At 41.2% G+C, this 26,932-nt stretch overlaps 1 protein-coding gene and 1 long non-coding RNA gene across 3 annotated transcripts in view; one reads left to right on the plus strand and one right to left on the minus strand.

Moving 5' to 3' along the window:
• The window catches only part of TET2 (tet methylcytosine dioxygenase 2), a 71,648-nt gene extending 58,242 nt beyond the window's left edge, over positions 1 to 13,406 (plus strand). Inside the window, exons 6-10 of one of the 2 annotated variants that reach the window (XM_015624131.2) lie at positions 655 to 805; positions 2,946 to 3,035; positions 5,568 to 5,705; positions 7,019 to 7,379; positions 8,630 to 13,406. In XM_015624131.2, coding sequence (XP_015479617.1) covers positions 655 to 805; positions 2,946 to 3,035; positions 5,568 to 5,705; positions 7,019 to 7,379; positions 8,630 to 10,056 — 2,167 coding nt within the window. In that variant the 3' untranslated portion in view covers positions 10,057 to 13,406. The remainder of the gene's footprint in view (positions 1 to 654; positions 806 to 2,945; positions 3,036 to 5,567; positions 5,706 to 7,018; positions 7,380 to 8,629) is intronic. The other variant, XM_015624132.2, reaches the window with a different exon arrangement.
• On the minus strand, positions 3,029 to 7,009 carry LOC117244229. Its single transcript, XR_004496900.1, has 3 exons — positions 5,930 to 7,009; positions 3,998 to 4,090; positions 3,029 to 3,646 (listed from the first exon to the last, which is right to left on the minus strand). It is a non-coding gene; the product is annotated as an uncharacterized LOC117244229 (long non-coding RNA).
• Positions 13,407 to 26,932: the final 13,526 nt, after the last annotated feature.

A 26,932-nucleotide genomic window follows, 5' to 3' on the forward strand; every position in this document is an offset into this window, starting at 1 on the left:
ACACTCTTATAAATAGGGACAAACATTTTATCAGAGCTGTGCAACATCTCAATATATTTAAAAGAAGAGAACTCAGCAGGGGCCAGGATAGCTGATACTTCAACCTTGAAATAAAAGCTGGGTGCACTAAATCATACTTGTGTAAGCTAACACAGACTAGCCTCAGTCTAAAGAAATTGCATCTTCATTCCATGTCTTTCTGAGAAACAAGAACATTTAGACCAAAATTACCACAGCTATTACTGTATGTTACTTTGACTTCATGGGTAGAGTCATATATCAGGAATTATTGCTTAGCCCCTGTCAGAGGGCTCCCCCATTCTTGCAGTGCTGTCAGCACAAGCCCCTGTGGCACCATGAATATCCATACCTAACAAGGCACCACACAAACATACCCTCACCCAGGCAAGCTGGATTTCTCACACAAGTGTAGAACCCCCAAAGAACCTGCGTTGTAACCATGAAATTATTCACTCTGGTAAATTCTTCTGTTATGATGTGTATGTCTCCCTCTTGCATTTCTTCATTATTTACTGCTGGAAGATGATCCACACCACTGGCTCCCTGGAGCACTGGCAGAATGCTGATAGCTACTGCCTGAGCACCACAGGGGGACCTGCCTGCTTCTAACAGCTGTGTTCTCTTATCTTTTAGACGAACTTGTGCATGCCAAGGGCTGGACCCTGAAACTTGTGGTGCTTCATTTTCCTTTGGTTGCTCCTGGAGCATGTACTACAATGGTTGTAAGTTTGCCAGAAGCAAGATTCCAAGAAAGTTTAAGCTGATGGGGGATGACCCAAAAGAGGTTAGTGTCCACTTCTGAAACAAGCTTCATTTGCAAAGAAATGTTTTCTGTCACTCTGTAAATAGAGATACAGTACAAGAGAGCAGGGCCCGAGGCCTCCCTGAGTGCTGGACAAGTAGTGTAATTAAATAACAGCCAGTCAAAAACAATTGATTCCAGTCACTGAGCCAGCTGAATTGACTGTCCAAATTCTGACAGCTGGTAAAAGCCCTGAGACTTGAAACCATGTTTGCAGGCTTTCACAATTAGAGGAGAGGGCATGGCCTGAATAATTCTGGCTGTATTAGGCCTGCAATTGAGCATTCCCCAGTGGCACAGTGGAAGGTTTACCAGCTAATGGCACATAACACTGCAACTGGGAACCAGAGCAGACTGGTTCAATGGAGGCAACCATGATGAAACTCTGAGATGACAATAGGAAGAAGAGGATAAGAAGACTCATTCTACATACAGTCCTGCCCCACTGAATGTTTCCAGACTGGGCTCTGTGTTACAACTGGCAAGTATTTAAAACAAGCCAGAGTAATAAAGATTGACCTTAGCCTGGACACAAGATATGCTGAAGTTATGACTGAAGTGACTCTTAGACACCTCCGGCAAGTCATGAAGCTCCAGTGGCCCAGTCTGCTTTCTGGCAAGGATGTGCAGATTGAGTCCCTTGCCTGTGTACTGACACATCAGTGCACAGTCTCACTGTATTTTGATGTGTTACACATATCCAAGCTCAAATTACTCTCTCATAATCAGAGAGACAGGTACTTCTGCATCCTACCACCTGTGCTGAAAAAAGTGCACTGTTCAGAATATCATCATAGCTAACATACAGGTTTTCCTGCCCACTGCTCTTCTACAGCACCAAGAACTACAGAATAGCTCTCCTCCAAACATGCTGTGGGAGAAAGCTTTCTTTATCACAGCCTGCAATCCTAAACTACCTACATTACTAAGATGGATACCTGGCCAGAGCACACCAGGGCACTCTTCCAGCCTTCATGCTTGGATTTACTTCATATGGAAGCCAGATTCAGGCAGGAAAGGTGGTTTTACCCTCCAGTCCTGGTCCCAAAGTTGGGGCAGCCAAAATATGCATCCAGACCAGGGACTGGGTTCCACAGACACAGTATACACAGCACAAACAGAATCCTCACCAATAAAAACCAGAAGTTATAGTAACAAATACTAACCTACAGGCCATACAAAAGCTCCACATTCTGACAGCAGGCACGAGGTCACAGCAAGATGTTTTTTGACAATTTCATGTCAAAACCAAACTAGGATATTGTCCTATAGTAGGGAATACAAACTTTCAACACACCAAATGCATTTCTCTCTGAAACCTGTTTTCTCACAGTGCTTCACATCTTCCTTAAATACAAAAGCTCCTAAAAACAAATATGCCACTCCAGTATGCCACCATTCTGTATGCATTTAAAATTAAAGCCTCATACAGCCTAGGTTTTGAATTTGGGATTCTCATCCTTAGATGTTGGGGAGTATGTTATTAGATTATTTTTTAAAACATTTTATTCTGACAGTGTTCAATTTAGAGGAAAAAGAAGGTGTGGTCATTCCCACTCCATATCACCAGGTACTAAATATATCCATGATTCTTCATTGCTTAAGAATTGGGAACTTTTTGAAGGCTGCATTATTTAAATATTTTTAAATTTCTACATGTAAAAATACTTCAGCATGTCAAAGTGTTGTCATTGCAATGTGCAAAACCCTTAAATTAGCCATATTTACTTGAACCATTCTGATGTTATTACTCTCAAGCTTTCTGAAGAGTATTATTTTCCCACAACTCCAGAAAAGGAAAATAATGAGGATTATCACACTTAAGTCTAAAACATACCCAAGTTGAAGAATGTGATTTTTCTCAATATAAAACAAAAGTATAGTATGTGATGTTCTATTGCATGTTTCCCACTACACTGCTGTAACTGCTTCATTCCTTTAAAGGCCTTGGAACAATAAAATTAAAAGGAGATTCATAACAGTCACTGTCTAAACACCAATGATATTGGTTTATGCCTTTACACAACCATCAGTGTAAACATGATGGTGTAAAGACCCTAACTTGCTGGATCTCAAATGTACAGTATGGAAATGTCATTGAACCCTGTTTCGTCTCTAACAGGAGGAAAAACTAGAATCTAATTTGCAGAATCTGTCAACCCTGATGGCACCTACCTACAAGAAGCTTGCACCTGATGCATATAATAACCAGGTATGATGGGGATAAAAAGGAATATGAGCAATCATGGAAATAACCTGATTTTTAACATACTTCCCAATGCTTCAGCCTTGCACCAAACCGTTATATCCATTTCGTGCCAACATTTCTTTGATGTCAGCATGAAGACAAGTAGAAATGAACAATTCCACTTAAAATGCTCTCACAAGTAAAACTAGCAGGATTTGGTCCACTAAATAGAATTAATCTTTTCACCTACATCAACACAATAAAATTATTTTGCTCTTCAGCTCCAAAATACAAATTTCTCAATTTAGCATGACTTACCATCCAAACCAGCAAAGCTGCTGTCATGAACACAGTTTGAGATTGGCAACGGTTTGCACTCAAGTCCTGAAGCCACAGTTTCAGTTCTGCTCTCTCATGAAGCAGATGAATTTAGTTTTTACCAAAACACCCTTTATAAACATGCTTTTAAAGTGAAGTTTATATTTGAGTACACTCAGCTCTGTGTACGTACACAAGTGCCTGCACCAGCCTTCTTGCATGAGGAGATCGTGTGCGCCTGTTTTCCGTGGATCCATGTTCTTGGACACCAGCACGTTCAGAGCTTTGATGCTGTTCTCCCTGTGGCTGTGTCTTGCCTACATTTCATTACAAAATGTTTTTTAGTGAGTTAGACCAAAATGTGACAGCTCACCACCTGCAAACAAGTAACTGTTAACCCTCATTTTTGTTGCTCAGGTATACTACTGTTAGGAATATTCACAGAATTTATAGTCCCCTAACTTTCAGCATCTACTACAAACTGTGACATTATCCTGTTCTCCTATTGACAGAACTGTACAACTAGCACAAGACATATTCTCAGAAACAGTAAACTAACACAAAACTGTCCATTATTATCTGCAGTAAAATTCACTCTTTTACTGCGTACTTAGTAGCAGCTAGACAGGGTGATCAGACTCAGTGCAGACTTACCCAGTTTCACTTACCTGATCAGATAACATTTGGAGACTCATTATGGAGAAAACTGTGGCTATGTGCCCACTAGCTGTGGTTATCTGTTCAAATATCTGAGAGGCATTCTGCAAGAGAAAATAGGAAGAGAAAGAAAACAACAACAAAAAAAAAGAGGTGATGACCAAGAAATCGTTTCTTTGCTTGGGCTGCTTTTCTTTTCCCACAAAAATTCACTAAAGAACTTTTCTCCAAGTAAGCTGTGGTGCTGAAACATTTGCTGAAAATACATGCTTTTACATGTTCCAATTTTTACCTTATGTAATAAGGCATGTGTATAGCTTGGCTTATTTCAGGAGCTTCTTGTAGACCTTATATTTGTAGGGAAACTGTACTCAAGCTACTGTCAGGAGCTTTAAAGAAAGATGATTGAGTTCTAATTTGTATGATATTGTAAAAGGTTCTAAAATCAAAAAAACACTAAAATCACATTTCAAATTCCCAGATTAATTCTAATCCAAAATTTGGACCACTTCTGGATTACAACCCAGAACTGGAAAGAGTCTGTTTCCCAACTGGACTGAACAGATAATTTCAGAGTGCAGCTGCACTGTATAGCTTGATCAGGCAATTATAGTCTGGCTAACATTTCAGATCACTCACATTTAATTCCAAAAAAGTTCACACAGTTTTCAAGTTTTGTTCTGCTTTTATTTTCAGATTCCAGTGAAGTAAATAATCCAGATTTGAAAAATCAATGAGCAATGTGAGCAAACTAGACATATTTTTAGTGATTTTGAATGAAGACTTGGCAAAGCTTCTAATTTGACCTTAACTTAAAAAGGCATCCATTAAATTCCAGTAAGTGTAGATGTTCTGTGCATTCACTTGAAAGGTTCAGTAATTTCAGCAAAGCATTTTATAACTGTGGTTTCATTTTTAATTTTCTAAATAAAATATGAAGCCATAATTTTTCCAAGGCTTTATCTTCCATTACAAAGTCCTTTCTTTTTGTTTAAGGTCTGTTGTTGCATTATGAGTTCTTTGTAAAGCTCCTTAATAATGACTGCATGGGTACAAAACACTGTCTTGACTGCATTCTCTCTTTTTAGACAGGGGTTAGATTTGTACTTAAGCTAATGAAATATATGTTTAGCATGCCAAAATATTACAAATCAAAAAGCAAATTATTATTTTTAATTAAGTCATTCTGAAGTCAATTTTCTAAAGGCATTTTCCCTTAATAGCTTGGTATACTTCCAGTCTACACAAACATATCACTCTCAGAGTGCCAGTCATGGAAATCATGCACTGCATTTGTCATGTAAAAACACAAACCCCTGGCAGAAAATCAGGAGTAATACACAAGGAAAAGTATTATTGACTAATTTCACAATCACACCAGAGACTGAAGGTACCAGGGAACCAAGCAGCAAGGAATGAAGCATGGATACAAATCGGCCATCGAATTTCTGTAGTTTATTTGCTTTCAAGATGTGCTGTCACCTCCAAGATGTGAGGGAGACCTGCCCTTTGTCACAGCAGAGCATTCCTTGTGCACTCAGTGTCCTGCAGCACCCAGTGAAACCTGTCCTGTCTCTCCAGATCGAGTATGAACACAGAGCCCCCGAGTGTCGCCTGGGTTTGAAGGAAGGTCGCCCATTCTCAGGGGTCACTGCCTGCCTCGACTTCTGTGCTCATGCTCACAGAGACTTGCACAATATGCAAAATGGGAGTACTCTGGTAAGTCTGGGATGTGTAACAGCCTCCTCACTCCAGCACTCAGCTCGTGGCTTTGATTCATTATCTCCTCTCTGTTTAAATTTATACTGCATAATGCAGATTAGTCAAAAAAAAAAAAAAAAAAAAAATTAGGCAGTAACTGAGCTAACTTATTACCCCCTACACACATTTTCCTTTCAAATGAATGAAACTTATGGTGTATTAAAGAAAGGTTTAACACAGACCTGGTAAAAGAGGAACAGTGGAGACAATGGAAAGAAGATCCCAGCAGAGCTGAAATGCCCATTTCAGTGTTCTTGGCACTAAACTGTTCATATTTATCCTCTTGAAACTCTTCTTCTTCTAACAACTTTGGATTATACTCCTGCTTTGGATGAGCAGAAAGTCTGCAAGTCCATGTACCCTTTACTCTCCTCAGTTCTGATTTCTGGCAGGTACAGCAGAAGTTCTAAAGAAGATATAAGAAAAGCAAGCTGGTTCTCAATGTATATTGGAATATTTCTGTGACAAAACAGTTGGGCCAAACATAGGAAAGAATACTCTTCAGTTCTGAATAATCATAAAGATTGTGGTTGGAAGCAGCTCCCTAGATTTACAGTGCAGCTCTTACTACAACCAAAGAGACTATCTGCCTTTTCAATTCAAACTGAATTTTTCTTGTTTCCAGAGTCTGACTAAATTCACAAGTTAATCACCACTAATACAATGTAGATTTCCAGCTGAGCTTTCTTCCCAAATCTGGGACAATGATTTTCCTGCAGAATATGTCCCTTTCAGTGTCTTTTTCCAGAGACCCTCCCAATACCTATTCTAGCTAGAACTAATACTACAGGCTTGCTGCATGACAACAGTAACTTCCCTAAATCTTGTTATTAACATTACAGTTACACTGTAAGGGGGTGTGAAGTGTAACACCAGTGTGTTACATTGCACACTCTCTCTAACCAGTAGCTGCCCTATGTATTGTAGTGAAAGAGTCTTCAGGTGAATACAAGGTCCCCAATTCCACTACTTTAGCTTTTCGGCCACAGTACAATGGATCACAGAGTTTATTTCACATGAGGGTAATCCCTAACTATACTGTTTATTTCAGCACAAGAAAAAGAAATAGATATCTGTACACCTTCTGTTTCTTTTAATACTGTCCAACAAAGTAATGGAGGAAATTATATTTGCAGGCTTGTTGTGATATGCAAAAACTGCACAGAAACTTACAGTTTGCAATGAGCTTGCGAGATGCCAGTGCTGACAGTGTCAGGGCAAGGCACAATGCAGAGGTAGAATTTCAGATCTCTAATACACTTTTCTAACAGGTTTGCACACTGACTAGAGAAGACAATCGTGAAATTGGCCAAACACCAGAAGATGAGCAGCTCCATGTGCTCCCATTATACAAAGTCTCTGATGTGGATGAGTTTGGAAGCACTGAGGGCCAGGAGGAGAAGAAGAGGAATGGCAGCATCCAGGTCCTTACTTCCTTTCGACGAAAAGTAAGGATGCTAGCAGAGCCCGTTAAGACCTGTCGGCAAAGGAAGCTAGAAGCAAAGAAAGCAGCTGCAGAAAAGCTTTCCTCCTTGGAGAATGGGTCTAGCAAAGCTGAGAGAGAGAAGTCTGCTGCAGCACGCAACAAGCAAGGCACCTCTGAAGCAGCAGGTCACGCAAAGCAGCTGGCAGGTAAACACAGGAATCTGAGCGGGGTCAGCAGTGGTAAGCATCCCACAAATCAGGGTCAATTATAATCAGCCTCAAGAAAACCATTATTTTCAGCCCAAGAACGTACTAAAATAAAAAGGCAAGAGATTTCTTGAAAGCAAATATCACTATTATATAAATACTAGAGTGCTGAATTTGGTACAACTCCAGAGAAGAAAAAATAAAGAAAAGTTGCAATGAAAAATCTTATACTGTTGGATAGTTAACACATGTAGAAATCTAGAAACAAACTCTGCTTGCCATCCAGTGTATTGTAAAGTATCTTTAAAGCACTGGTAGTGCTAGAAGCCATGAAGAGAAGTATGTAGTGCTACTGCCAAAGAATGACCTACTCGTCACTCAATGCCTGCCACTGTTACAGAGACCCTCCTAATTTCAGGAGATACAAGCACAACCTCTTTACCACTATTTATACTCTCTACCTCCAGACCAAAAGCAAAGCAGGTTTTGCATAGTGGAGTAAGAGTTTATGGCATTTCTCAGCAGCAGATTTGAGAGTCCTGAGCAAAGGAGTTACCAGAACTATTTCATTGTTGCAGCAGTTTTCCCAGAGAGGAAAAAAGCCATACATCCAGGGCCACCCAGAAGGTCACTGAAATACCTAATAAATGAATAGAAGTCAGCTGTCCCATGACCCAGGCAAGGGTTGTGGCCATTAAATTATGCCATTGCACTTTAATGAATGGTATTTTTGGTCTCATGTCTTCAGTTAATGTCACTTATTACTGCACTGTTCTATCAGTGAATGTTGTTTTTAACATACTGCTAGGAACACTTCTTGGAGTCAGTTCTATTCATGTAGATGAGACAAATTATTTATTCTTGGGGAAAAGAAAGTCACTTTGTGCACAGCTGTTTGGGAGCACTTTGATGCTCCATTTCATGGGGTACTTAAAAGATAATTCAACTCTTTGGATTTTGTGCATGTGACTCAGAACAGACTGCACTGTCCTCTTTTCCTCACTGCCACTAGCATCTGATCTTGTTGGATACAAGCCAAAGAGGAAGAGTAGCCTTAGTATTTACTCAGATTCTTAAAGGATGGTGTTTGAGATATGAGAAAGGGAGGGTCTTGTTAATGAATCTACTTATCTTAGAAATTTCATATAATGTATGCAGTTTGTTGGGTGGTTGGTCGGTTGGTTGCTTTGGGGCCTTTTTTTAAAAGCCTATTTGTTGTGTGGTTGTTTTTTTCCTTTTTACATCTACAGATCTTTTACGTCTTTCAGGACCAGCCACACAACAACAGCAGCAGCAGCAGCAGCAGCAGCAACAACATCCACAGCACTCTCTCCCTAACAACCCTCAGTCAAATCCCATTAACTCTTACTCGGGTTCAGGTTCTGCAAATCTCTATGGAAGGTTGCCTAATCCAGCCAGTGCTTATCCAAACTCTTTGTACACTTCAGATCCATATGGAGGGTCCAATCCCATGAACCTCTATACAACCTCATCACAGTCTGCGGGGTCTTATTTGAATTCTTCCAGTCCAATGAACCCTTATTCAGGATCTTTAAGTCAAAATAACCAATATCCCCCCTACCAATGCAATGGAAACATAGCTATGGACAACTGCCCCTCTTACTTGGGCTCCTACTCTTCCCAGCATCAGCACATGGACTTGTATAGTTGCCAGAGCCAAGACCATATGTCTAAACTAAGTCTACCACCCATTCAAACATTATACCAGCATAGGTTTGGGAATAACCAGAGTTTTGGTCCCAAGTACTTGAATTATGGAAACCAAAATATGCAGGTAGACTCCTTCAGTAATTGCACCATTAGACCAAATTTACACCACGTAGGGTCATTTTCCTCTTACTCAACCCATGAGGCCAATGGCCATTTTATGGAGGTTGCCTCAAGGTTAAAATCTAATCTGAGTAATCCAAGCATGGACTATGCCTCCATGAGTAAAACAGGTGAACATCAGCACATTCAACCCCCTCCACATTTATCACACAACTACCATTCTGCTCCAAGTATGTTTAGTGGTCCTCCTAATTCACTGCATCTCCAAAATAAGGATAATGAGATTATTTCACATGCAGTTAATGGTTTGTCTAACATGCTTCCAGGTCAAAATCATGACAGGACTACTCCCCAGGGTGGTTTAGATAAAACTGACGTGCTGAATCCAGAAAAAGCAGAGGATCCCGATGAAGTCTGGTCAGATAGTGAGCAGAACTTTCTGGATCCAGAAATTGGAGGAGTGGCAGTTGCTCCATCTCACGGGTCAATTCTCATAGAGTGTGCAAAACGTGAGCTCCACGCAACGACTCCCTTAAAAAATCCCAACAGGAACCATCCCACCAGAATATCCCTTGTATTTTACCAGCACAAGAGCATGAATGAGCCAAAACATGGTCTGGCTCTGTGGGAGGCAAAGATGGCTGAGAAGGCAAGAGAGAAAGAAGAGGAATGTGAGAAGTATGGCCCAGACTACGTGCCTCAGAAATCCTATGGCAAAAAAGCCAAGCGGGAGCCTGCGGAGTCCCACGAGCCCTCTGAGCCAACGTACCTGCGCTTCATCAAGTCCCTGGCACAAAGGACACTGTCGGTCACCACGGACTCCACCGTAACTACATCTCCATATGCCTTTACACGGGTTACAGGGCCTTACAACCGATATATCTGACTTCACACCTTGGTTGGTTACCTCATTTGAAAAAACACCTTGTCACTAGGGTAGTAGTGCTTTAGGTTTCGTGGACAGAACTCATCGGTTGAAAAAGCCTCGGCACACCAGCAAAAAGAGGTAAATCTCACTAGAGCACGTGTTTTCCACTGATTTTTAAGTGGTCACAGATGGCATGTAGGAAACAAGACCAAAGCATCCTATGCAAAAACAAACAACCAACAATAAAATAGAAGAAGAAAATAAAAGGAAAGAAAAAAGGAGAGAACACAACAAAAAGTATTTCACAAGTTACATTGGAAACACTGGCTCTATTACTGAAAGAGATAATCTGCAAATGGAATTTTTTTTTTTCCTTACAGTTTTGCACATCTGTGGCCACTTTTAATGTCATCAAGTTTGCATAGTCATGGAACAGGAGCAAAAAAAAAAACCCTAAAAAATAATACTGTAGTATTACAACTGCAGGATTCTTAAAATAACATCTGGTGCTGAATCTATGATGTACTGAAATACTGGAATTATGGCTTTTTAACATGCAGTTTTTACTGTAATCTTAATAGACTTTTGATTTTATTTAACAAAGTAGATAAGTATAAGACAAATAGACAGCAAAACACTGAATTTGTTTGAATATTCTAAAACCATGGTGCTATCTAAGAGAATGGTGTCTTTATTTTATCAGTCAAACAGTTAATGCCTTTATAACAAAATGTCAATGATATAGTCAAATGTTCTTCAGCAACTGGGAGGACCTTTTCATTCATGTATGTATTGAAGTTACCTGGTGTTAAAATAAGCTTACTTTTTAACATATGGGAATTACAAAGACCTCTGGATTTTGCTCATCCAGTCAAGTCCTAGAAAAGGACAATAAAAGAGAGAAATATTTTTTTTTAAATAGTGTTTCGAAAGCACTTTGTCTACCTAAGCTTGGCAACTTGAACAATGCTAAGGTACTAAGACATTAAAAAAAAAAAAAAAAAGAAGAAGAGTTTACTTTGATTTTAAAATGCAAAGATAATTTTTTTAAACTAAAAGAGCTTTTAAATACTTTTTGGTTTAGCCATGCATCAGCTAGTGGGCTACATATCCATTTTTAATACAGTCAGTTATGGTAAAAATGGGGCTTACTGGATATAAGGGAATACTTAAGTACACAAAACACATTTTTTCTGGTGCTCATCTCACACAGCTATACTGTAAACTGTTTTCTACAATTATTATGACAAGTTCATTGCTCAAATATGTACAGTTTTAAGGAAATAATTTTATATTAACCACAGGTAATAATTAGCAGCATGCAACAAACTACACCTAGTTAGCTTGGGCTTCTGCTGTTTCTAGAGATCTTTGCGCTCCCACTATGGAATGGCAGAACTGCTTCTGTATTGATAATTATGTACATTGTGGTGCAAGTCATTTCTTGGTGCAAGTGGCCTCTTTTCCAGAAAGACAGAGCAGACCGATGCCTACATAAGATGAATGAAACAGGGTTAGTTCTGTGCGATTCCGTTGATTAATAGAAAAAAAAAAATAGGCAGCTGGCTTGCTGTGGTGGTTTTAAATCAATAATTTCTATTAAAAATAAAAAAAAAAAAAGCAGGAGAGTTGTATAGTAAATTAAATTGTAAACAAAACTTTTTTTAACGCAATGCTTTAGTATTTTAGTACTGTAAAAATATTAAATCTATATATATTTGGGTTTTGAGCTGAATTCACATCATGGTGCTACTCAGCCTGCTACAAATATATCATAATGTGAGCTAAAAATACATTAAAAGGTTTGAGTGATGTTCCTACTTGTCATATACCTCAACACTAGTTTGGCAATAGGATATTGAACTGAGTGTGAAAGTTTATATATTGTATACCATCTTTTTCCCCCAATAGCCTTTGAAAAAAACAAACAAAAAACTAAACAAAAAAAAAAAAACCTCTCGATACTTGACATTTTAGCAAGTATAACTTGAACTTCAACTTTTTTTTTCTTTTTTTTTCCTTTTTTTCTTTTTGGTTCTAAAAATTCAGGGATATTTCAGCTCATGTTCTCCTATGCCAACGTGTCATCTGTGTGTATGTAAAGCTGTTGTAGGTTAAATATATTATTCTTGGGGTTTTTGGTTTTTTTTGTTTTTTCAGGGATTTAATGTTTTTCTTTTGAATCCCTTCTCTTATTTTTCTTGTACATGTATTGTGTAACTAAAACTAATTTTGTAAATTTGTTAGCTCTTTATTGTAACAGAAGTGTTTAAGAGATTTAGAATGTTTTGACTGTTTCAAATGATTAAACAAAAAGAAAGTAGAATGCACTGAGCTGATTAAAGGGAAAAATGTAAGTCAGGGGTTTGGCAAGTGACTGTTTGCTAGAGTTGTTCAAGTCACTCTCTAAACAAGGCTTCTTAAATACTGTAATGAATAAAATAAAATATAAAAAGGTACAGTCTGTACAAGGGCTTCCCTAAACATGCAAACCTCCATGTCCCAGCTATATCTTGTGCAATATACTGTAAGATTAAGTTTGGTCGAAATAAATTCTATCCAACAGAATCACAACCTAACTCAAGTAAATCAAAGGAGGCCTTTGGGTTTAATGGTCAAGTATTTATTACGGCAATTTTGTTTTTTCTCAGTCTGTGACTTTATCCACTCATTGAAACAAAAGTTTTGCCTTTTTGAAAAAAAAAAAAATGATGGTTATATGTCAGATTAAGTAAATCATTATATATCTTTATCTTTTGATGATTTTTTTTTTAATCCTATATAATTCACGTAATCCACAGTAGATGTTTGGTTAATATACCATGCACCGTCATTTGCCAAACTGCTGGCAGCAGGAGCAGGAAGCTTAGTTGGAGAATCAGTTTTGTATTGTAAATACCTGAGCTGTAATTTTTGGTGTACAGAACCCTGCCTCAGTTGGAATGAATGACAAAGCAGACAGAGTTGCTTGTATAGGATTATCAGGTTGACTATAGCCATACTTGAAGATGCTTCTGAGAGTTGTCAACTTTACTTGAATGAATTTTTCATCTTGATTGACGCACAGCAGTAAAAAGTTCACTTCTAAAGCTAGTGGTTAACTTGTGTAGGAAACTTTAGCAGTTTGACACTAAGGTAATGAACTTCTGTGTGCATTTTCTATGCTTATGTTCTACTTTTTTTTTACTTTAGTTTCATTCATTTTCATGAGATGTTTGGTATGTCTATAAAAAGAATCCGAGGATGGTTATAAATACTGTAAGTATTGTAATGTAATGCAGGTTATTTGAAAGCTGTTTATTATTATATCATTCCTGATAACGCTGAGATGTGGGTGTTTTTAATAAAATTTATATTTATTTAATGCACTCTAAGTCTGTCTTGCAGAAACTTGTCTTTCCTTGTCATTTCTACCAGCCAACAACAGAGCAGGCATCATGCTCAAACAAAGTGCATCACTAGGGACTCCAAAACAGGAAGCCTCAGTCTCATATTTATTCCTAATTCTGTTTTGACTCTTACCTCTAAGAGGTTGGGACACAGGCTGCTAAGCCCAGGCTACTGCTCCATAAAATCTGTGTTTACAGGAAAGGAGGGAGGCATTTTTATGGGCAGGAAGAGACAGTAGGTTAAAAATTCTTCTACTTTATTTCAAATCACTCCCAAATGGTGGGATGCTCCAAAAAATAGCATCGTGCCAGGGGAGGGTTAGATTGGATGTTAGGAAAAATTTCATCACCAAGAGGGTTGTAAGATTGGAAAAGGCTGTCCTGGGAAGTGGTTGAGTCACTATCCCTAGAGCTATTCAAAAGACCTGTACATGTGGCACCTGGGGACATGGTTTAGTGGTGGACTTGGCAGTATAGGTTTGCTGTTGGACTTAATGACCTTAAAGTCTCTTTTCCAACCTAAATTATTCTGTGACCAAGAAAAACCCCAAAACTATAAAAGCCAAAAACCACAGGTATAATCTAAATCACTCAGAAGCTAGAGAAAAGCAGAAGCAATAAAAAAGTGTCTGAATAAATACAAGGACATACATTCTTGGTGGCATCACACAAAAGCTTGTTCTGGTCCCTTTGTTTAACTTCAGGGGGGATACCAGGACTAAATTCTGAAACAGCCTATTCTGAGGGAAAAGGCAGAAATGGCTCTCTCCACAGTTGCAAAATGTTTCTGTGACAATTGCAAGAATTCTCAAGCTTCCTTTTTTAAGAGTCCGAGTTTGTGCCAGCACTGGTCACCCCATCCATCAACACTGCACACCTTGCTATGCACATTTAGATCACTCAGTGTCTTGGGAATGTGGCAAAAACTCAGCACTCGGTAATGTTCCTCCCAGCTCTCAGTGTACTCCCAGATGGGAATGTCTTGAGACAGGCTAGCACCCTGCAGCAGCCAAATGTTGCTCTTTTCTGTGCACAGGTGCACTTTCCTGCATCAGACAGCTGAACAGATGGATGCACTGGCTTTAACAGAGCTCTCACAGCCCTTTAGCCTTTCTTGGAAAAGAATCCTGCCATTAATGAACATCCCCACTGGATGCCTTTCAGCATAATTTCTTCAGTGCCTTTCCAGAGATCTCATTCCAGAGGTGCTAACATGGCACAATGTGCTCATAGCCAAGACCACAGAGAAGTCAAACCAGACATTCCCATGGCTCTTCCCGAGACTTGGGAAGTTTGCTCCCATGCCCCAGGGGGCCATGACAAGGCACCGCTCACCATCACCAGCCAAACCACTGGCAGTAGCCCCCATACAGTGGTTACAACAGGGAATGCCCAGCTGAGCACCCAAGTAGCTTCTGCCTCACCTTTTCTCTTCACTTCCCTGTCTGTTCTGTCATTTCCCACCTTCTGATATCTCACAGGACAGCATTTTAATGGGAATGACTGGAAAGCCTGTGGTGGCAAGCCACACCAGGGTGAACAAACGTCAAGCAAAAATTAAGAGCAACAGGCAATGATGCTCAACAGAAGCTATAGAAAAGCACATTCTCTTGCCCGTAGGCTGTTCCCTAGAGCAAGGCCCTGCCAGCAAAGCTCTCCACTACTTCTACACTTGTGTGACAAGTGCCACCCCTAACCTGCAAAGGCTTGCTGGTAATCCAGCAGCGCTGATACTAAAACTGGCACATGTCATCTCAGCAGCAAATTAATACTCTGCTATTTAATTGACACAGTAACATTTCTTTTTCTTTAAAAAGATGCATCTGTCAAGTTTCTGTTGTATTGCTTACCTAATGCAGACACAATTAATAATTTTGAGGCATGTTTTGTCTTAGAGGACTGATGGGTCCACCCCCACCAACCCATGAGCCGCAATGACCACTGTCCTTGCATCACTCTGAGACACTCTGCTTTCCAACTATGCTTATGCACTGTGAGTCCATTTACTATGACCTGTAAATGATACCCTAAATTAATTTAATTAGGGAAAATATTGTGCTAGGAGAAATTATTGCAGAACTTGGGAGATAAAACATAGAGCTGACTTATTTGTCTCAGCTCTAACCAGCAAAGGGAGTACCTGTCATTAGGAGAGAAAGTTCTGGTGATTTAAAGAAACAAAAAATGTTCATTTTTAGAGGGAAGAAAAATCTTGCACTGGGGGCAAGAACATGAGAAAGACAGAAGAGGTCAGTTCAAGATCTACTGTTGTCCTTTCCACTGGGAGAACACTGAAGCTGGAAGCTGCTTACTTGACTTGGATGTTGCAACATGGGGCACTTAAGCCTCAGACAAACACCACTGTCACTACAGCAGAGTGGGGACCAGGGGCCCCATCCATGCAAGGGAATATAAAAGAAGGATCCCCAGATACTAGGCCATGGGGAAGGGAATGGCATACTTCCTACAACATACTGTAAAAACATACCCAAAGATTTTCTATTTACAAATCTCTTTACTCAACTTAAAATCTCCTTCCTAGCAAGTTTGTGAGAATAAGGCACATTCTTTCTTCCTCAAAACCATTTTTGCCATTAGTTCAGGTGTTTGGAATACTCACAACCTTGGCACTCAGGTCCTCCATGTCTGAACAGATTCAGATCATCATCATTCTAAAAGGCTTGAAGTACTCAGGGTACACACAAACACATCCCATCAACCCCCTCCATCCCACATCACAATGAAATACTTCCCACCATTATATGAAGGAGTGAGGAAAGCCTGCTGTTCTGTGTCCTTTTAAGATGGGGTTTAATCCTCAGTGTTAAAACCAGTGCCACCCTCTTGTTTCATGGTCTCTGCAGAAGCAGAACATCACTGCTGGAGGCAGCCACAGTGGAGGGTTTGCAAGGATTTTTCTTTTTACAACCCATTTCTCCCACTCAAGACTTGCTTCAACTACCACATTAAATACTTCATCTTCATAGTATTTTACACAAGGAAAACCCTCCCATGGTAGGTACATTTCCTCCTAACATCATGGCAACACAGCTGTACACTCCTAAATCACAGCAGAAAAGCCCTCCTGGCAGAAACAGCTTGGAATTATGGTTCAGCTTCCTTTTAGTTTCCACTGCATTAGCAACTGGAACCTCATTGCACTTTCAGGCATAATCATCTTCCTCTTATTTTCTGCTCCTGTTGCGATTATTTGTAAAAATGACAGCACCATTATCTTCTTGTATCTAAGGCCTCATACAGACCACTTTGGTAAAGAGATTTAACTGGAGGGGATGGCTTAAAGTGCAGTCTGCTCTGAAAAGGGCTGGGTAAAGTGGCATCCTGGGGCTCCCAGTCTGCATTTCAATTATTGTTGTAGGCCAATGTGCCTGATTTGGATAGGGGGGGGTGGCATCTCCCCCCATCTATCCCTCCCCAAACAGATGTAACAGATCTCCTCTGACTGGCCCTTCTCCCCACCTGTGTAGTCCTGGCTCTGTTAACATTTGCACAGGCACAAAGCTGGTCAGATGGCAGCAATCCAGTTCTAATTAATGGGAGCAAATGGTTTGCTATAAACAGAGGAAGGGCTGGCATTGGGGAAGGTGACAGATGTCAAGCAAAGGGAAAACATCTATTAGCTGTTCAATCCTCCACTGCCACCCCAGTGCATTTGTTTTGCATGACAGCTCTTCAGTTCAGGCTCTGGTTTAATACATCCAGACTCCCATTATTTGATCTGTAGTAGAATATTTGTAGCATCCACACAGCCTTCCTAAGACAGGATACTGGAAGAGATTATATAATGTATAAGGCAGAATTTTAAAACCTCAGGGTTGCCTGCTCTTCAGGAATTTATAGTCTTATAATCAGTAACCCTGGAAAATCTGCACTCTCTTTGTCTCTTCTGTGAACACTCTCCATAACAGAAGCAATCAAGCATTTTTCAGAGGGCTGCAGTTCACAGGCATTTATTTTCCCAGTGCTTAAGATGAAAATAATTGCTCATTTGCATGAAAGAATTCCAGTACCTCTGGAAGGATTCAACCAAGAGCAGCCTGTTTGCCCCTTGCCCCAGCTCCTGCAGGAGCCTTTGGCAAGCTGCAGAAACTCCTCAGCTGAGCGGCTCCAGGGAAAACAGTGACCAAGTCATGGCACAGTGTTCGTGCATCACAGAGGACACTCTGGGCTCTTCTTGCCCACAGAGCCAGGCATTGTGAAGAAATGCTAGGACAGAGGAAAGTTACCTGTATTAAGACAATGCCGCTGTGAGGGGATGCCAGGTGATACCAGCCAAATCAAAGCAGTACAGGGAGGAGAAGGAAGGCTGACAGTTCCTGGAGCACTCAAATTGCCAGGCACAAAGCCCAGCCGTGTAAGGTGACAAGACAAAGGTGAGCCTCTCTCACAGGACTATCGAGACAACATTTAGATCTGTTCTCTTGGTAATTTTCCCAGTAGCAACACACTGGCATTTTACAGAAAGATTTGCATCTCGGGACTCCTAGCCCCAGCACAGGCAGAACATAGTTTCCAAGTTAAATCAAATTGAAAACCAGATGTGCTTTTGACAAGGAAACCAGGTCAAGTGTAGCAATGAAGTTTCAGATCTCCTGCAGCTGTGCCTGTTACATGAAGAAAGCAGTGCTGCCTCCTCCTCTACTACATTCTCTGTTGCTGCACAGCAGCAGCTGCTTCCTTGGGAAAGCCAGGCGAGCAGCTTAGTTACACATTCTCAAACTCTCCCCAGAAAAACACACTTGTTTTTCTGTGTGAGGGAAAGAAGAAAACTTCACAAAGTCTGAAGAGAACAAGTTTCCATGAATCCAGCAAGTATTTCTATGTGCTCTCTTCATGCATTTGCAGCTAGGCACTAAGGAGCTACCCAGATACACAGCTAAGTATACGTATTACAGAGTAACAGAGAATGGGTCAGGCTGGAAGGGACCACAGTGGCTCATCTGAGCCAACCTCCCTGCTCAAGCAGGGTCATCCTAGAGCACATGGCACAGGATTGCTTGAACCAGAGGGTTCTTGAGTATCTCCAGTGAGGGAGACTCCACAGCCTCTCTGGGCAATCTGTTCCAGAGCACAGTAAAGAAGTTCTTCCTCATGTTCAGGTGGAACTTGCTGTGCATCAGTTTCTCTTTTCTGCTGCCTCTTGCCCTATTGCTGGGCATCACTGAGCAGAGCCTGCCTCCATCCCCTTGACACCCTCCCTCCAGGTGTTTATAAACACTGAGTTCCCCTCTCTGGTGTCTCTTCTCGAGGCTGAACAGGCCCAGCTCCCTCAGCCTTTCCTCGTAAGAGATGCTCCAGTCCCCTCATCGCCCTTGTGTTCTCCACTGGACCTGCTCCAGGAGCTCCATGTCCCTCTTGTGCTGAGGAGCCCAGAACTGGGCTCAGCACTCCAGATGTGTCTCACTAGGGCTGAGCAGAGGGGCAGGATCACATCCTGACCTGTGGCACTGATCCTAATGCACCCCAGGATACCAATGGCCTTCTTGGCCACAAGGACACACTGCTGGCTCATGGACAATTTGTTCTCCACCAGGACACCCAGGTCTTTCTCTGCAGAGCTGCTTCCAGCAGGTCAGCCCCAGCCTGTGCTGGTGCCTGGGGTTATTCTTCCCTATGCATAAGGTCAGGTACAGATAACAATTAACTAGCTAGCTAATTAATTAGAAGCCACTTTCTTCCTCCTAAGACAGAAATTTGCTGTCAGTTGATAACCACAAGTTACACATGGCTGTTAAGTTACACTGTGAAGACCTTTCAACAGAGAAAGCTATGGGTTGTCACTCTAGGAAAGCCAGTGCCCTCTTTTAGGGGGTGTTATGTGCTACGCTTGTGCTGATAAACAAACCAAAGGTTTGCTGCATGTGATGCCTGCCTGCTTGCCTCTAAAGCACAGACCAAGCAGTGAGCAGTTTGATCCATGGAAGGCCCTGCTGCTAGCAAGTATTCCCAAACAACTCCTGTAAAAGAGCAAAAAAAAAAAAAAAAAAGAAGTGCTTGTCTGTTCAGTTAACACTGATCAATCAGCTACACTTAAGAAGACAGATTACACATTATACAACCTCTTGCCACAGAGGCTGGAAAGAGATCTCTTGCCTACCACACACACACAAAAATCTTCCAAAATGCAGCTGGGTTCCTGTTAGGAAGCCTGGTCATCATTTTTAAATGACTGCCAGAAGAGATTCAAGCCTTCAGTGCAGGGAAAGTGCATTAGTCCAAGACATGCCTCTCCTCCAGGAAAGGGATTCCTCCTGCCACTCAATCCAAATTATAATAATGCATGTGCTGGGCCAGAGGGAGAGAACTATGCCTAAAGGGAAGCATGACTCTGTAGTATGGGAATGAAGAGCTTTGCTGCCTGTTCTCATTTCTGCTTATGGATGTGATGTTAATATTAAACAGCACATTAAAAGATGGTGCTCAGAAATCGCACTTGACCCCTGCCTTCCTCTCTACAGGCAAGCACCTTCCCCTGTAGGCTCTCTCCTTTCCCAGCTACAATTTAAAAGCAGCCAGAACAGAGGTGTGATGCTTGTCAGGAGCTTGGTTCCCCCGAGCAATGAGTGTACTTTGATCACAACTTAGGCAAAGAAACTCTTCATTTTGGGGTCAGGCCACATTTCCCTATGAACTGTGCTGTGGGATTCCCATTCTAAGCAGTCCTGAGTAGGTACAAAAGAAAAATGCAGCTGGTCATGGATGTCAGGGCAGTTCCTCACCTCCAAGGGTAAGTTGTGACTGAACAGGGAATACACAGACTGCAGTCTGGATTTCGGCATCTAAACTCTGCTTAGAACCTACTTTAGGTATCCAAGCCCCTAAACTCAGTTTCTAGGTCATAGCTCCTTTCCAAAAGGTTCTGCTCCAAACCACGTGGGAATGCTACAGCAATAAACACATTATCAATTTAACTGTTCAGGTACTGTGGTACCAGCACCTGAATTTTGTATGCTTGAACTGAGCGAGCTCAACTGCTTTTTTTCTGTTTATATTAACTTTCTTTTTTCCTGCTTGAAACTTCCACTCTTATGAGGCAAGTCCTATTAAAACACTTACACTTGGTTTTTCCTCATCTTTGCTTTAAAAGTACCTCCTTTCAAGAACTGTTCCACTGTCAAGCAGTTTATTTAAAAAAAAAAAAAAGAAAAAGGGTGGGTGAGGGAGAAAAAAATGAAAAGATGGCCTTCTATAAAATCTTCCAGCTCATCTAGCCCACCTCAAAGCAGGTATAGACAAGAATAGCTGCTCAGTGTGCGGGTAAAATTGTTTTACTAAATGTGGAAGGAAAAGCATTGATTCAGTCTCATAGACATGAGAAGTCAGGATTGCACAGAGTTGCCATTAGTGCTCTTGCTGCTGTGAAATCTGAAAGGAGTGGAACAGCCACTCGCTCAGAGGCCAACATAAAGGCAATGAAGGAAGCCAAAATTACTCTTCTGAATTTCCTCTCACTGCTGCTATAATTGGGCACCCCAAGGTATTTTCTTCTTGTTCACAATGCTGAGCAGTCAAACCCATCACTGCATACATAGTAGGCAGCACAAAACTGACAGCTTTTTTGTTGATTTTTCATAATATGATCAATCAATTATTTCACTATGACCCAAAAAATCCTATGTGCATCATCAAAAGATTGGAAAGATGCTGAACAGAAAAAATCCCAACCCAAAACACTAAAAATCCCCAGAAACAGAGATGCAGATCTACTTACTGCTTTTTCTCCAGTAAAAGTCCATACAAAATGGTTTCCTTTCCAATTCTAATCACATCAAGTTCTGGCATGGAGAAAAAAACAAACCCCATTGGCCAGAATAAACTTTCAGCTGGAGAAGTGCCACACAATTCAATAACCATGCTTGTAGCTGCCTCAACAGCCAGAGCAGTGTAACAGGACTGGCTCTCAGCATTACAGGCACACTATATTCCCTTGCTTGCAAATAACAGCATGAAACAGCCCCCCATGCAAATTTTACCAGCTTGCAGTGAACTGCCCCAAATGTCAAGCTGAAAAGTGCATCTTGCCACTGGCTGACAGCTCTACAGGCAGAAAGGCCCCATCCCAATGCATCATCAGTGACCTCAAAGAGCTGATGGGGATTGCAAATGGCCCTGGGGCAAGAGGTGTTTTGTACTCAAATACATTTTTTGGCCCATTGGGGTAAGATAATTAGAGGTGAAGACACTGAAATTCTCTTCCTCCAGTGTAAATCCATATGTGCAGAAAGGAAACCCCTCCCATCACTGTGGCTGAAGGGCCCCCAACTTTAGAGCTGGACTTGATGATCACTGTGGGTCCCTTCCAATTCAGAACATTCTGCAAAAGAATGAAGTAAATCTTAAAGTCTATAGAAAATGCGTGGCCAAATACACTACAAACTCTTGGAACCTTAAAAGGTTTCAAGCTATGCATGCTGAAATCCTTGGAAAGCCACCTGATTACTGGAATATAAACAGGTACTTCAACTTCTTTTTAACAGCTCACATTAACTAGCCAACACTCAGCTGGCCACTTCGAGAAGTATTTGAGTGCAGACTAAGTGTGCATCAGACTACAGTAACATCCATTTCCATACTTATTGAAACATTTTGCTTTTTCCTCCCCCCTCCCCAATTACAGATTTACAAAGTAAACCTTTTTTTTTATACAATTTTTGATTGCTCACAAAACAGTTCAGCTACACTGCAAAACCTAAGTTTTGGGATGTAAGTAGTATAGATTCTGGGAACTGGTTATGAAACGCGGAGCTTTCTCAGAGCCTTGCTTTACAGGGCTGAGCTCAACCAGTGAGAGCCGTTTCAGACAGTGCTGCTCTGACCCTCTTGCCCTTTTAAGATCCAACAAACTCTCGCAACAGCCTAGTTCTCCAAAGGTCCTTCCCAAAAGGCAATTCATAAAGTTTGAAAGCACTAAGATGCCGGTGGATATAGGACTTGTGGGAAAGTTCAAGGCAAGACAATGCAGCCACTCTGCAGAGTGCTACAGAATGACTGCAGAAGGTGTAAGAACTGACACAGAAACGAGCAAACTGCCCTCACCCTTACCCATTAGTCAGCAGTATAACAACTGGGCAGTGTTTGCACAACACCAGCCAGGCTCACCAGCGTTTTTACTCCAAGATGCACACAAGCAACACTGAACAAGAACCACCATCTGGTAACTGCTACCAGTCACAGTAAGACATGGATTGGGGATTTCTGAGTGGATTGCATGTGACAGAGGAAAGGCTGGCTTGAAAGAGAAAAAAAAGGAAAATACTCCATCTCATTCCATATTCTCCTTAGAGAAAAAGAAAAAAAAAAAACTTGTAACAGAAATAGTGAAAAACAGCACAATTCTGGCATACCACAGAAAGGGGAAGGAGAGGGAGGACAGTCTGAGGGGAGAAACTCTGACTGTTTTTTGCTGTGGATGCGATTTCATCATTGCCTGTTAGAAGCCGCAGGAGTCAGGCTGAGACAAAGAGGATCATTTACACTGCAAAGGCAACCTCCCAAGTGTCCGGTTTCTCCATGGGCCTCATAAGCAGAGACCTGAACACAAACCATGACCAGACAGCACTACCTACAGAGCAACCCCTGGGAACTGAGCTCCATGTAAAGTGTATTCATGGGAATGGCAGAGAAATTGATCCTGGCAGCCAGAATTCAGTTTTCAGAGCTGCAGCATGGGACTACCAGGACATCAATAAAAACCACAAAAACCTCTCAATTCTATACAGGGCTCTGGGAGTTTCTGCAGCTTGCAAATTCCTCCAGGGATCTGAAGATTTCCTTCTTTGCATCCATTTTCAGGTGCTGAAGAGATCTATTTGAACAACAGGTTGGAAACAGATTCCTCCTAACAGAGAAGGAGGGTCATTAGTAAACACCATTTCCCAGGCTGTTACTTCTGCTTGGGACACTCAGACTTTTATGCATCAGTTACAAGACACCTTACATCTTCTAAGAAATCCTGCTTTCCTCATTTCAATAGTCTCAGACATCTAAACTTCACTGCACTGTAACTGCAGCTTCACAGGAGCCTTTCAGAGCTGTCCCCTCTTATGCCAGGCTCACCACTCTGACTCAACAGCATCAGCTGGCAAAGAAATTGAAAGAGCAAAAATAAACAGCCATTCCTAGAACTATTAGGCGAATTCTACTTATCATTGTGCTATTTCTGTTCACAGTGGCATATTTTAATAAATTGTATGCTTGTGCACTACCTTCCATCAGTCAAAAAAAACCCAAACCTGCTGATGCCTTCATGACATTTTCCTGCTGTGGATCTTTAATACTATGGCCATCGATACTAATCCCAGGAAATGAACAAAAGCCTTCAACCATCAACAGGAGCTCACGGAGGACTCTACAAGGGAACATCATACAGGCTTTTGCAGCCACCAAAGTGCTTGTCAGAGTTTCCAGAAGAATCATACCTATGAGCTCTCTTCATTCTCCTCCTCTCGTTTTGTTTAATCCCCTCTACCCCTCTTTACAGAAACTCAATAACCTGTTTACCATGCCTACAGAAAACAGTATTATAAAAAGAATACCTGTCAGAAAATTAATAAAAAAGCTTATCTCACAAACTGTCAAGGAATGGGATTTAAACCAAGATGCTACATAGGACTCAAAATTCATTGATATGCATTGTGACCCTTTCACATCTTCCCTTTTCACAGAAGCAAAAAATATGAAAAAGAGTCCCTCACTTCAGATACTTTGAAAGGAAAGTCAGTGAACAACAATCTCTTCAAGTACTCTCACATGGAAGCCACATCCAAAATTAAAATTTTTGATTTTAAGACATCTTGAAAATGAGAAAGTTAAAATGGACCTGGGGATGACTAATTCCCTTGGGCTGGAAGACGGCATGATGACTGGATAGTTAATAAAAATAAATTATATTCAGAAAGTCTAGGAAAAATATAATATACTCTAATGTAACTAGCAAACAGGAGGAAACCCAAGGAGAAAATTCCAGAACCTCCTCACACATTAGAAGCATGACAGCCCAACTCTTTTTCAATATCTTTCACAAGAAGAAAACACCTACACTTCTGTAGCCAAAACAGACCTCTTGTAAAACAGCCTGACTCATTCTGGATACAGTCAGCAGGCAAGTTTATTTATTTGGTCAACTAGCAGTAGGTTGTGTAAACAGTGTAAGATCAGCAGGTTCCTTCACCTGCTTCGTGCCAGCCTTGCTCACACTGGGCTTGTCCCCTTTGGAACGGGGACATACCATTGCTTATGAGCTCTCCCAAGTCTCCACCCTGCCCAACCAGGAGCTCACTTTGAATAGTTACACTTCTGACACAGAGTGCTCCTTATCAGCTGAAGGGAGAGGTTTCACCCTGCAAAGTAAATGCTTGCAAGCTCCACAGGAACAAGCTATGATTCCTTCTGTAAGGCACAGAGAGCATTAACAGGGTGAGTAAACAGAGAGAAAGGTCAGTAGCAGCCAGTTAATCAACTAATTCTTGCTTCTTAACTGGAACTCAGTCCCAAAGTTAGTAAAGATCTAGCTGAAACCTGAAATGTTTACTCATGCAGGCAGCATCTCAGATTTCTCTTTGGTAACCCAGGATTTAATGGCATCATTCCCCTTGACAGGAGGTTTTACCTGTTTTCTTGGGCCCCAAGACACTAACCTAATTTAAACACACGAGCTCTTGTGCTCAATCACATATTTACTTCCAAAATGTGTTATTACACTAACAAAACAGTCTTACCAATGCTGGATTAAGAAAAAAACCCAAAACAACCCAGACAAACCATTAGCTGTAAGAGCATTTAATCACAGCCCAAAAAAGGTTAAATGCAGGAGCACACTTGTCCTTACATCACAAAAGTCCTTTTCAATTTCCAGGGACAACACAGAGAAGCCTTTCACTTTCTCACAGCCCATCAGATGAGCCTTAATCACAGCCTCACACTCATTCCCTCCCCCATCAAACCAGAACAGATGCCACACCCCTCATCACGGCCCATCCTTGGGTTTGCTCACAGAACACCTCCAGGCAAGGAGCCTGGGAGGATATTATAGACCCTCTCCCAGGCTATTTTATCATATGTGGAGCACAGAAGGAACATGGATAGTTACACCACAGCACAACCCAGAGTTGTTTTATCATTTTCCAGCTGTGTTATGTTTTTATTTAATGGGGTTTTTCTAAATTTCTTTTTTTGGAAGTCATATTGTAAAAACAATCAACCAAAAAGATAAAATACAACTATCCCCTGTCAGTTACCAGGTGCTTTATTACACAAAGTATTTTCACATGTTTCAGCGATTTCTTTTCTTACAGTGCTAACAACAAGGAATTCAGCCACACTGAGACTCTAGCAGCTTCACAGGTAGCACTGCAGGGTCTAACCAAACACTAGGCCTTGAGTGGAATTTGGGACTGTGTCAACAGAATCACTGAGCTTACCCAAAATTCAAAGACAATCAGGTTCCTCAGGACATGCAGAAGTGGCAGAGCCCAGCCTCCCTGGGACCTTCAGGTCTTTATGTAGAAGCAGTATCACTGGCCTATGATGCACATCCTCTGACTAAAAGAAAACACCTCTAGCTCTACTCTAAAGCCAAGAATCATTGCTTTTAAACCATGACTAATTTGGCATTTAGCTGAGATGTGGTAGATTAGGCCTTAAACCCTCTCTAATCAGGAGGGGGATCCAATTTTATAATTCTTAGTTCCCAAGAAAGCATCCTAACACTCAAGCTAACAGTATTCCAGAGCCCGAGATTTCGCTTCTCTTCCAGTGGCTGCTAATACATTTCTCATTATATGGCAAAGAGCATGAAACACTACACCTCTGTTCAGAGAAAGCTTCACTTCACTTCAGATACAGGCACTCAGACTACAAATCTCTCAGGCTGCAAGATCAATAAAAAATTGGATGAAGGCTTCTTCCACTGAACAACCAATTGTTTCCACCTCACTGTAAAACTCCACTGTAAGGCATAAGGCAGAGACCCCAAGCCCTGAGACCAAGGAAGGAGTTAAATTGCTCCCTCCTCACAATTACCTACTACCACAATCTCCTTTCTCCTTCTCCTGAGCTTTGCATGTCAGGCATAGCTGCCAATTCATAATGGGAATTACACTTCCACAGCACCAGAGCAATGATACCCAAGGCCATAAAGAAAAGGTCCTGTTAAATCCTGTCAGAGCAGTCACACTACAAGGAAGAGTAACACATACTCTGAGGTGCAAACATGGTGGGATGGGGAAGAGGCAACAGAAAAGACAGTTGCTACTGCTCTCCAACACACTCTTAAAAACCTTCCAATTTTAAGCTTCAAGATTTCTTGCCAGTTACACTGCTCAATGCCTTCCACACACACCAGTGGTAGGTACTAAACTGAACTCACTTACTTGTTTTCCCCTAAAAGCTGCCATGACCTACCTTGGAAAGAGGCCACCCCTCATTTGCTCTTATTTTGTAACCTCACTTAAGAGGCAGCCCATACACCCTGGGAAGGAAAAACC

This window comes from Parus major, chromosome 4 (genome assembly GCF_001522545.3).
Source record: "Parus major isolate Abel chromosome 4, Parus_major1.1, whole genome shotgun sequence".
Taxonomy (NCBI): Eukaryota; Metazoa; Chordata; class Aves; order Passeriformes; family Paridae; genus Parus; species Parus major.